This window comes from Morus notabilis, unplaced genomic scaffold (genome assembly GCF_000414095.1).
Source record: "Morus notabilis unplaced genomic scaffold, ASM41409v2 Scaffold6183, whole genome shotgun sequence".
NCBI lineage: Eukaryota > Viridiplantae > Streptophyta > Magnoliopsida > Rosales > Moraceae > Morus > Morus notabilis.
In genome coordinates this window covers 1-13107 of record NW_010365757.1, presented here as the reverse complement: position 1 = coordinate 13107, position 13107 = coordinate 1, and the positions used below count along the sequence as shown (strand labels likewise).

The 13107-nt window shown below is 35.0% G+C and overlaps 2 protein-coding genes across 2 annotated transcripts; both read right to left on the bottom strand.

Moving 5' to 3' along the window:
- Positions 1 to 2274: 2274 nt before the first annotated feature.
- On the bottom strand, positions 2275 to 6166 carry LOC21385312. The gene is made up of 5 exons (XM_024172520.1): positions 6064 to 6166; positions 4623 to 4793; positions 3229 to 4303; positions 2725 to 2888; positions 2275 to 2533 (listed from the first exon to the last, which is right to left on the bottom strand). Exons 2-5 carry the CDS (start codon positions 4754 to 4756, stop codon positions 2425 to 2427), a joined length of 1482 nt encoding a protein of 493 aa, XP_024028288.1. The 5' UTR covers positions 4757 to 4793; positions 6064 to 6166; the 3' UTR covers positions 2275 to 2424.
- Positions 6167 to 7835: 1669 nt separating this feature from the next.
- Positions 7836 to 11281, bottom strand: LOC21385311. Its single transcript, XM_024172518.1, has 4 exons — positions 11179 to 11281; positions 9738 to 9908; positions 8344 to 9418; positions 7836 to 8003 (listed from the first exon to the last, which is right to left on the bottom strand). Exons 2-4 carry the CDS (start codon positions 9869 to 9871, stop codon positions 7836 to 7838), a joined length of 1377 nt encoding a protein of 458 aa, XP_024028286.1. The 5' UTR covers positions 9872 to 9908; positions 11179 to 11281.
- Between the last annotated feature and the right edge of the window lie 1826 nt (positions 11282 to 13107).

Sequence of the window (13107 nt, the reverse complement as noted above, 5' to 3'; positions counted from 1 at the left end):
TACATCTTAAAAATCAACTTAAGAGTACCAAGAATATATTTTTAAAAATGTTGAGGTGTCATTTTAATATTATCAAGAACACAAGATACTAAAAGCATATTTCGCTATATACATTGTCACTTACGTTCATTAACATGAAATACAACAAATCAGTCAATATACATATTTTTATGCTATGTATTCACTTAATTACCATAAAAAATACATATTTTGAGGATTAATATACATTGTCGTTTCTTATAACTTAACATATACATCTTTATATGCAAATATACACACCTTATATATAAATATACACGAAAACGACATAATTGTACATCTGCCGTTTCAATCCGGTAAACAGTAACCGCCGGACGCTATATACATTGTTGCTTACGTTCATTAACATGAAATACAACAAATCAATCAATATACATATTTTTATGCTATGTATTCACTTAATTACCATAAAAAATACATATTTTGAGGATTAATATACATTGTCGTTTCTTATAACTTAACATATACATCTTTATATGCAAATATACACACCTTATATATAAATATACACATTGGAATGCATGTGTACGCATAGACGCAAACATTCAAATTTCAGCTTCAAACAAGAGCTTTTGCCACCTTGCAATCAATGGAAGTAATCATGTGTCTCTTAATTGGATGGAAATGAAGTCAAATTCCTTTAAAACACTAGTATTAAAAGCTTAGGATTTCCACCTAATCCTGTTATTAAAAAAAAAAAAAAAAAAAAAGGCCCTAAGGTAGATTTCAAGTCATATTTCTGTTCATTAGATCTCACTAAAATCACATCAAAATAAAATATATATATATATAAAATAAATAATTTTTTATTCATATGTAACGGCTAGAATAGATAAAGTTATCGGTAGTGTATTTTTTAAACCCCACCACATAAATCTTCATAAAAAAAATAAAAAATAAAAAAAAAAACCTCCAAAGATCACTTGGCAAGAGAGGCATTATTTTAGCTTTTGTTAAATTTCTGAAATGCACTACTACACTTTGGTTTTATGAGTATCAAAATGAATTCAGCTAACAGTGATGATGGAGAAAGGTTCGTCATCATCTCAGACAAGAAGTGCTTTCAACAGGTTTATGGAACGACATATAATTTGAATTCCTTGTACGTTAAAAAAGTCTCACATGGATCTGAGGACGTTTGGTTGGAGGATTCAAACCATGTTCATATAATTTGAATTCCTTGTACGTTAAAAAAGTCTCACATGGATCTGAGAACGTTTAGTTGGAGGATTCAAACCATGTTATTTGAACCATTTTCGATTTACGTGAATTTTTTGTGAGAGAAAATACTGTAACAAACTATGAATCATGATTCGAATCAGATCAGGGAACGAATCCCTCTACCAAACATCCTAACTCAAGTCACATGGTTTAAGCCATTTTTATTCATGGGCGAAGGTAAACACTTCTGTAACCTTTGTAGTATAACGTATGAATTATAGTCCCTGCTCTAAGCATTCACATTTATACCACCACCATTCTGAAGTGTCTCTATGAAAAAAGTACTACATGAAATTTGTAACAAATTAAGCACGAGTCTTGTTGGATTTTAGCCCGCCAAAAAAAAAAAAAAAAAAAGTAGCCAAAACGCAATATCAATACTATGGCAAAAGGGAAATCAGGATCAATTACCACTGTAAGCCTGTAAGCTATACCATACTAGTCACAATGTCACAGTGAATAAAATTCAGAATTGTAGCAAGATGTGAATCCAAAACCCTGCATTAACATTTCAAGAGTGTAATGAACCTCACATGTGAGAGAACAGGGAGTAGGAAGAAGACCTGTGTAAGAACTAAGAATGATTTTGTGAAACTTCCAACTTTAAGAATCGCCAATATATGCGTGCGCATAAAGACATACAATCAGAGAGATACCTAACTTGAACTCCGAATACATCTCGGCGGAATTACAATGAAAACGCGATCCTTGTTCATTTAAGTTATGAAACACCATGGTTCTAACTGAAATAGAATAAAATTCCAATACCATGAGTACATGTTATGTCAGAAATATGACTAAGCTCTCTTGATTCAAATATATGTCAGTGTGATACCAGTAAGAATGCCAAACTCTATCTGAGCAAGCCTTCCAAAATATTGGCATTTTGGAACAATATCTATTGTCAACAAGAACAGAAATTGCAAGAGATGTAGCCCTTGAAAACAAGTACTTCTAAGAATAAAATTAATGCAACCACAGTGTGACAAGGATATCAAGCCCATGCAAAGTAGGGAAGAAAAAGGTAAAGATCACAATCTATAAATAGAAAACTCATAATTTGAGGGTTACACAAGAAATCATGCATCACTCAACCAGGCATATACTCAACTTACATCGACTTTAAACTCGCAAAATTTCTAGGAATTACAATCTTAAGAATTGTCATACAGACCAAAACTTTATAAAGGCATCTATAAATGCCTTAAAAACAGCCCAAACAGGGTTATCATTTGGTTTTGAAGAATTCTTAGATGCCCCTTCCCATGATTCACTGCCCAAAGAAAAACAAAAGAGAAACCAATAAGTATAAACGATGCACTTAGATTGCCTAATTCAATGAATAAAGCAACATTTTAGACCTCTACGCATCAAAGAACACGAAAAGCAAGAAAAAAACAAAAACAAACAAACTCAACTAAAATTTGAGGTCCAAATTTCTCAGAGTCAATAGGATATACTTACAGATTAATTCTATCTAAAGTTTTGTTACTTTCTTTCTGGGAGCTTCCATCATGTTGGACATCAACTTGATTTCCAGCCTGCTCCTTAGAAGTTTTCGATTGCTCACTCATACTGCCACTTTTGTCATTTAACTTTTCTTTGATGCCATTTGGAGCATTTACACCCTGTAAGCGCATCAGCGATAATGGTGATAATTGTAAACACAAACTTACGAGCTACACATTTTGACCTTCAAAATCAAGAAAGAACATACTTGCAATTTCACTAGAACATTTTCGTGTCATCCTAAGAAAAAAAAAACATGGGTGATATCTTCTTAAATTCCCAGGGGGAAGAAAAAGAAAAAGAAAACCTTCAACATTCAGTAAAAGAATAAAACTCAAATGGAAGTACAATACTAGCTTCAAGTTGCACAAATGCATCCTAGGACGGAGGACTAAATAAAAAAAAAATAATGAAATCCACACCGATAATTGCAGCAGTAAATGTTTTGGCATAACTCACCTTAGCTCCAGGAATTTCCTGCTTTTCTTCAACGGTCACTGACGTGTCATCACTAGATACTTTAACAGCCCCATTTGCAAAATCCTGACTTTCATGTTTACCGACATCATTACAGCAATTCGAGCTTTCCAGCAGTGGATCTTGGTGTTTCTCCAGAGGTTTCTCATCCATTAAGCCAGAATTTTTATCTAATAATGCACTAGAAATTCTAGTCACTTCTTTATCATCCATCAAACTAGATTTCTCAGAGGAATTTGTTCTCTCTGTCTGAAAACTTCCAACCCTAGCAGCTGATTCCGCCTTATTAATGCCCTGTTCAGTAAACGTATTAACCATACCATTTACTTCACTTAACCTTCCATCCATTTTACTTGGACTAGTAACAGAACTCAATGGAAATGTCTCAACTATTACATTTTCTGCAATAGGCGTCACTTTAGACCTAGACGCTGCTAATTCTTCTTCAACATTATCTGCTTCAGAAGGTTCGCTCATCTGCAGCTCCGATTGTGCCAGTTCATCAGATTCATTCTTTCCCACATCTACCTGAATACCATTGACAATAAGTTCATCCTCAACTATCTCGCGTTCACGAGAATCATAATGCCCATGGAAAACTATATCTGCTTCTTCAACAGAATTATCAACATTCTGCTCCACTTCTGCAAGTTCAGGAGCTTGCATCTCTCTGTCACTCAGTTCAACCAATCCCTCATTTTTCTTGTCTGCCAGAGTAGCATTAATAACTTTCCCATTGTCAAAAATCTGCTGTTCACCTTTAGCACGGCAACCATCAGAAACTGAACTTGTCCCTTCACTACCACCTTGATGCTCATTTTTCACTAACTGTAAGTCATTTGATATTGTCAAAGAAGGCCCTATAGCAATTGAACCCAATGGTTCTTCTTCTAATTGATTCGTGATTTGCTCGTCTCGAGTCAACTTAGCAGGACCTAGCACTCGATTTTCTTGGATTACATCTCTGACAATTTCTCGTACAGTGTAGAAAGACCCACCAACTTCCTTATGGGTAAGATTAAGTGATGGGAAATTACCATTATTTAACTTTTGGTACCTGAAAGCAAGGTTGTGACAAAAAAAGGTAATTGAGATTCCAGATAGCTGTTGGAGAAAGTAGCTTTACTACAAGTTTTACTGCCAAGTCTTGTGAGAGCCAATTAAGCCCATGATGTCTAAGTAATAGATAATAAAGTATGAAAGAAACCATAAATAAACAAATTAGTGAGATCTCGATCTGACACAAAACAAGGGTTTCAAAAGTTGGAATTGATCCTTTGATACCACTTATCTTAGCAAAATTCTTCATATAAAATAAAATCTGTACAACAATTAGAGTTGAAACTTAAAATGAAGAGAAAACAAAAGGCAATTACTTCTTTATGAAGGATTCAACCATCGCCTTACGCTCCTCCTTGGAACGCCGAATCCGAGACTTCCTTCCTTCAGACTCATTGCTTTTAGCAAGGGCAAATGTTTGCCCAACCCAGCCACCCTTTATAATATGCATGACATCCAGAAAGTTCGCCACCTTTTAAACTACAGATCTTCATGAAACAAAAGATAAGTCAGAAGAAAAAAACCATCTGAAATAGGAAAATCACATAAAACATCATTCCTGAAAACATATATCACAGGTTTAGCCAACACTAGACATTTGAATAGCCTCCAATTAGACCAGGCACCAACTCAGAATGCACGCAAAATACAAATACGGAGACAACACATAGACATAGTGCGGAATTCAAGACTCAAAGCTATTCAACATGCTAATGTTCAAAATAATGCAAAGTAGTTTTAAGTTTAGCCCTCGAAGAACAGGGGTTATCTCACTTAGCCTCTGACAACGCAAAATGGCACAAAACTTCCCTCTTGAGCTTGTCACAGATTGCAACTCTGGTACTTTCGTCATTGAGATGTCCATTTTTTAACAGTTTTAAGCTCACGGCGATATGGTACCCAAATTTGACCCTTAACCACCCAGTCAGATGACCCACACGATTAAACACACCTTAGTAACAAACGTACCAAAGTTACAACTTATAATAATAAGTTTGAAGGCGAGTTTTGTCCATTTTGAGCTGTAGGAGGCAAAATGAGACGATCCACATTCTTGGAGACTAAATTTGAAATTATTCAAACCCAAAACTCAGATTAGATGCTAAATTAACATACAACTAAAAATGAGCAGTAAACCACCAAGTCATCTCAACCCTCGTATGCCATAAAATGGTTTCAATAAAATAATCAGAGCCCATTTCCAAAAAGTTCAACATCCAGAAATCCAAAACTCAAAATATATAAACTCATGTCATTTTCCAACACCTCAACTAAGACAACAAAACAACAGTAATATTCCCGAAACATAGTAACATCCTTTTTTTCCCTCATTTTGTCCCAATTACACAGAACAATCATAAACAACAAAAACCCACATCCCAGACCACCAAGAAACTCACAATTATCAGCATACAATTCCAGCCCCATTACTAGAAAGTAGAAACACGTGTGTTATGGCACATAATTATTCGGCAAAATCAACAGTCCAAATACACTGTAAACAAAAAGGAAAATGAACAACCCACAAAGTAAAACTCTAAGAACAGCTAAGCTAAAAAAAAAAAACCCAACCATCAGATTTTTTTTTTAAGTTGGAGAGAAAACGGAAAATTTAGAATCGATACTGTTCACAGATACAGTGAAACCAAACAACAAAAATACAAGAAGAAAAAGAAATGGAAATAGAAATTGGAATTCAAGTGAAGGCAGACAAGCAGAAAGTAGTAGTGGAGGTGAAAAATGGGAGGATTATCTTACCAGTTAAGAGAGAGAGAGAGAGAGTAGATATTGGGGTTTTAAAAACCCTACACAGTGAGTTTACTGGAGTACAAAAGAAAAGCCAGACAGACATTGATATCAATTGGTCAGACCTTCTGAAGGCGGGAGGCGCCTCGTTATTTATTTTAATATAGCCATGGAGACACATTGCGGGTCCAGTACTGGGCCCGAACAAGAAAGAATGGGCCTACGAGTCCCGTAATGAAACTGGCGGATTTTACAGAAAAGAATTAGGAGTAGTTCCTTAATTTAAATTTTTAATTTAAATTTAAATATAATTTTATGTGATAATTTTTTATTGTAGTAAAAATATTAGATTTAACTATTTTTAAAAATTTTTTACGATAATAAAATTTAAAATTTAAATTAAAATCGACAAAATGAACTGAGCCTACATATACTACCCTTGAATCATCCTAATGAAATGAGAATTATTCAGATAATTGCAAATAGTAGCAGGTATTTACAGTTTTAAAAGTGCAAAACTTTGCAAAATTTATCCTTTTCCGAGTTCTGCCTTATTATTGGACAAAATGACCACATAAGTCTCCTAAACTTGACAGACTATGCGATGTAGTCTGTCAGACTATGCCTAATGGTCTGCTTAACTATGCTTGATTATGTGACAAAATGACTTCATAATTGTCATAAATTGGCAGACTACGGGATATAGTTTGCCAGACTATTTGTTATACTCTGCCATTTTTGTGTCTTGGTTCTGCAGCTATCATTCATAGTCTACCAGGTAGACTATGTGCTATAGACTATAGCCCATATTCATCAGAAACCAACATAGTTTTGGCAGTTCATTGCTCATAAACTCACAGTTTATGCTTTAAAGATGACATTTTATCCTCTTTTTTTCTGCCATGATAATTTGATTTCTGCTATGCATCACTATTTTCATGGAAATTTATTTCAGGGACAAACTATATTAGGATTCTTATTTATGTCTCGTTCATTTCGTAGATTTGAGTTTTCAATTTAAGTTGAGATGTGATATTTTCTGAGAGCTTTTCACTGTAGCAGAAAAAGTTAGATGTGATATTTTATAAGAGCTTTTTACTGTAAAAACTTAAAACTGAAAACTCAAATTGGTAAAATAAACGAGATCTTAATTACTGCTGTTTAATTGTGGTTGTGGACTGATGAACAAACTTTTATTTTAGAGATTATATGTTATGTTATTTATTTGGTCTTAACTTAAGCTACTGTTATTTAGTTAGGCTAATCATTTATATGTTTTTTACTACTTTTTTAGCGTTGGAAATTGATTTAAATAGGTTGAAATGAGCCACAGTCTGGCAGGCTATGGACTTTAGTCAAGAAGACTATGGCTGGTGGCCGATGTAACTTGTCAGATTATAGATCATAGTCTGACAGACTATGGCCGACACTGATATAACTTGTCAAGCTATGAATCATAGTTTGATAAATTATTGATCATAGTATGACAAACTATGGATCATCGCGCTCAGCAACTGAGACTCGCCTGTCGGCATAATCTGTTAGAGTCTGACAGATTATGACCGGTCACTGACTGGAGACCTGCCAACCGACGTAACTTGACAAACTATGAGTCATAGCATGACAGACTATGAGTCATAGCCTAATAGACTATAGATTATAGCTTGGAAGAATCCAGTCAGTTGGCAATCAGAGACTCGCTCACGAAAAGCAAGAAAAAAACAAAAACAAACAAACTCAACTAAAATTTGAGGTCCAAATTTCTCAGAGTCAATAGGATATACTTACAGATTAATTCTATCTAAAGTTTTGTTACTTTCTTTCTGGGAGCTTCCATCATGTTGGACATCAACTTGATTTCCAGCCTGCTCCTTAGAAGTTTTCGATTGCTCACTCATACTGCCACTTTTGTCATTTAACTTTTCTTTGATGCCATTTGGAGCATTTACACCCTGTAAGCGCATCAGCGATAATGGTGATAATTGTAAACACAAACTTACGAGCTACACATTTTGACCTTCAAAATCAAGAAAGAACATACTTGCAATTTCACTAGAACATTTTCGTGTCATCCTAAGAAAAAAAAAACATGGGTGATATCTTCTTAAATTCCCAGGGGGAAGAAAAAGAAAAAGAAAACCTTCAACATTCAGTAAAAGAATAAAACTCAAATGGAAGTACAATACTAGCTTCAAGTTGCACAAATGCATCCTAGGACGGAGGACTAAATAAAAAAAAAATAATGAAATCCACACCGATAATTGCAGCAGTAAATGTTTTGGCATAACTCACCTTAGCTCCAGGAATTTCCTGCTTTTCTTCAACGGTCACTGACGTGTCATCACTAGATACTTTAACAGCCCCATTTGCAAAATCCTGACTTTCATGTTTACCGACATCATTACAGCAATTCGAGCTTTCCAGCAGTGGATCTTGGTGTTTCTCCAGAGGTTTCTCATCCATTAAGCCAGAATTTTTATCTAATAATGCACTAGAAATTCTAGTCACTTCTTTATCATCCATCAAACTAGATTTCTCAGAGGAATTTGTTCTCTCTGTCTGAAAACTTCCAACCCTAGCAGCTGATTCCGCCTTATTAATGCCCTGTTCAGTAAACGTATTAACCATACCATTTACTTCACTTAACCTTCCATCCATTTTACTTGGACTAGTAACAGAACTCAATGGAAATGTCTCAACTATTACATTTTCTGCAATAGGCGTCACTTTAGACCTAGACGCTGCTAATTCTTCTTCAACATTATCTGCTTCAGAAGGTTCGCTCATCTGCAGCTCCGATTGTGCCAGTTCATCAGATTCATTCTTTCCCACATCTACCTGAATACCATTGACAATAAGTTCATCCTCAACTATCTCGCGTTCACGAGAATCATAATGCCCATGGAAAACTATATCTGCTTCTTCAACAGAATTATCAACATTCTGCTCCACTTCTGCAAGTTCAGGAGCTTGCATCTCTCTGTCACTCAGTTCAACCAATCCCTCATTTTTCTTGTCTGCCAGAGTAGCATTAATAACTTTCCCATTGTCAAAAATCTGCTGTTCACCTTTAGCACGGCAACCATCAGAAACTGAACTTGTCCCTTCACTACCACCTTGATGCTCATTTTTCACTAACTGTAAGTCATTTGATATTGTCAAAGAAGGCCCTATAGCAATTGAACCCAATGGTTCTTCTTCTAATTGATTCGTGATTTGCTCGTCTCGAGTCAACTTAGCAGGACCTAGCACTCGATTTTCTTGGATTACATCTCTGACAATTTCTCGTACAGTGTAGAAAGACCCACCAACTTCCTTATGGGTAAGATTAAGTGATGGGAAATTACCATTATTTAACTTTTGGTACCTGAAAGCAAGGTTGTGACAAAAAAAGGTAATTGAGATTCCAGATAGCTGTTGGAGAAAGTAGCTTTACTACAAGTTTTACTGCCAAGTCTTGTGAGAGCCAATTAAGCCCATGATGTCTAAGTAATAGATAATAAAGTATGAAAGAAACCATAAATAAACAAATTAGTGAGATCTCGATCTGACACAAAACAAGGGTTTCAAAAGTTGGAATTGATCCTTTGATACCACTTATCTTAGCAAAATTCTTCATATAAAATAAAATCTGTACAACAATTAGAGTTGAAACTTAAAATGAAGAGAAAACAAAAGGCAATTACTTCTTTATGAAGGATTCAACCATCGCCTTACGCTCCTCCTTGGAACGCCGAATCCGAGACTTCCTTCCTTCAGACTCATTGCTTTTAGCAAGGGCAAATGTTTGCCCAACCCAGCCACCCTTTATAATATGCATGACATCCAGAAAGTTCGCCACCTTTTAAACTACAGATCTTCATGAAACAAAAGATAAGTCAGAAGAAAAAAACCATCTGAAATAGGAAAATCACATAAAACATCATTCCTGAAAACATATATCACAGGTTTAGCCAACACTAGACATTTGAATAGCCTCCAATTAGACCAGGCACCAACTCAGAATGCACGCAAAATACAAATACGGAGACAACACATAGACATAGTGCGGAATTCAAGACTCAAAGCTATTCAACATGCTAATGTTCAAAATAATGCAAAGTAGTTTTAAGTTTAGCCCTCGAAGAACAGGGGTTATCTCACTTAGCCTCTGACAACGCAAAATGGCACAAAACTTCCCTCTTGAGCTTGTCACAGATTGCAACTCTGGTACTTTCGTCATTGAGATGTCCATTTTTTAACAGTTTTAAGCTCACGGCGATATGGTACCCAAATTTGACCCTTAACCACCCAGTCAGATGACCCACACGATTAAACACACCTTAGTAACAAACGTACCAAAGTTACAACTTATAATAATAAGTTTGAAGGCGAGTTTTGTCCATTTTGAGCTGTAGGAGGCAAAATGAGACGATCCACATTCTTGGAGACTAAATTTGAAATTATTCAAACCCAAAACTCAGATTAGATGCTAAATTAACATACAACTAAAAATGAGCAGTAAACCACCAAGTCATCTCAACCCTCGTATGCCATAAAATGGTTTCAATAAAATAATCAGAGCCCATTTCCAAAAAGTTCAACATCCAGAAATCCAAAACTCAAAATATATAAACTCATGTCATTTTCCAACACCTCAACTAAGACAACAAAACAACAGTAATATTCCCGAAACATAGTAACATCCTTTTTTTCCCTCATTTTGTCCCAATTACACAGAACAATCATAAACAACAAAAACCCACATCCCAGACCACCAAGAAACTCACAATTATCAGCATACAATTCCAGCCCCATTACTAGAAAGTAGAAACACGTGTGTTATGGCACATAATTATTCGGCAAAATCAACAGTCCAAATACACTGTAAACAAAAAGGAAAATGAACAACCCACAAAGTAAAACTCTAAGAACAGCTAAGCTAAAAAAAAAAAACCCAACCATCAGATTTTTTTTTTAAGTTGGAGAGAAAACGGAAAATTTAGAATCGATACTGTTCACAGATACAGTGAAACCAAACAACAAAAATACAAGAAGAAAAAGAAATGGAAATAGAAATTGGAATTCAAGTGAAGGCAGACAAGCAGAAAGTAGTAGTGGAGGTGAAAAATGGGAGGATTATCTTACCAGTTAAGAGAGAGAGAGAGAGAGTAGATATTGGGGTTTTAAAAACCCTACACAGTGAGTTTACTGGAGTACAAAAGAAAAGCCAGACAGACATTGATATCAATTGGTCAGACCTTCTGAAGGCGGGAGGCGCCTCGTTATTTATTTTAATATAGCCATGGAGACACATTGCGGGTCCAGTACTGGGCCCGAACAAGAAAGAATGGGCCTACGAGTCCCGTAATGAAACTGGCGGATTTTACAGAAAAGAATTAGGAGTAGTTCCTTAATTTAAATTTTTAATTTAAATTTAAATATAATTTTATGTGATAATTTTTTATTGTAGTAAAAATATTAGATTTAACTATTTTTAAAAATTTTTTACGATAATAAAATTTAAAATTTAAATTAAAATCGACAAAATGAACTGAGCCTACATATACTACCCTTGAATCATCCTAATGAAATGAGAATTATTCAGATAATTGCAAATAGTAGCAGGTATTTACAGTTTTAAAAGTGCAAAACTTTGCAAAATTTATCCTTTTCCGAGTTCTGCCTTATTATTGGACAAAATGACCACATAAGTCTCCTAAACTTGACAGACTATGCGATGTAGTCTGTCAGACTATGCCTAATGGTCTGCTTAACTATGCTTGATTATGTGACAAAATGACTTCATAATTGTCATAAATTGGCAGACTACGGGATATAGTTTGCCAGACTATTTGTTATACTCTGCCATTTTTGTGTCTTGGTTCTGCAGCTATCATTCATAGTCTACCAGGTAGACTATGTGCTATAGACTATAGCCCATATTCATCAGAAACCAACATAGTTTTGGCAGTTCATTGCTCATAAACTCACAGTTTATGCTTTAAAGATGACATTTTATCCTCTTTTTTTCTGCCATGATAATTTGATTTCTGCTATGCATCACTATTTTCATGGAAATTTATTTCAGGGACAAACTATATTAGGATTCTTATTTATGTCTCGTTCATTTCGTAGATTTGAGTTTTCAATTTAAGTTGAGATGTGATATTTTCTGAGAGCTTTTCACTGTAGCAGAAAAAGTTAGATGTGATATTTTATAAGAGCTTTTTACTGTAAAAACTTAAAACTGAAAACTCAAATTGGTAAAATAAACGAGATCTTAATTACTGCTGTTTAATTGTGGTTGTGGACTGATGAACAAACTTTTATTTTAGAGATTATATGTTATGTTATTTATTTGGTCTTAACTTAAGCTACTGTTATTTAGTTAGGCTAATCATTTATATGTTTTTTACTACTTTTTTAGCGTTGGAAATTGATTTAAATAGGTTGAAATGAGCCACAGTCTGGCAGGCTATGGACTTTAGTCAAGAAGACTATGGCCGGTGGCCGATGTAACTTGTCAGATTATAGATCATAGTCTGACAGATTATGGGCGACACTGATATAACTTGTCAAGCTATGAATCATAGTTTGATAAATTATTGATCATAGTATGACAAACTATGGATCATCGTGCTCAGCAACTGAGACTCGCCTGTCGGCATAATCTGTTAGAGTCTGACAGATTATGACCGGTCACTGACTGGAGACCTGCCAACCGACGTAACTTGACAAACTATGAGTCATAGCATGACAGACTATGAGTCATAGCCTAATAGACTATAGATTATAGCTTGGAAGAATCCAGTCAGTTGGCAATCAGAGACTCGCTGCCGGCCACCGTTGACCGTCGGAAACTATCGTCAACTGGCCCTAGAGCTCGCCAGAGCTACGACATTTTGTAAATTAATAATTTACTTTGAGAGTATTTTGGTAATCTACATATTGAGTCTTTGACTAATATTTGACTAGATCTAGTATAAAGGAGTAGAAATAAAAATGGTCATGTTTGGCGTTAATAATAAGGGAGAAAGAGAGAAATATGTCAAGACTTGAGATGAATTAAAATTA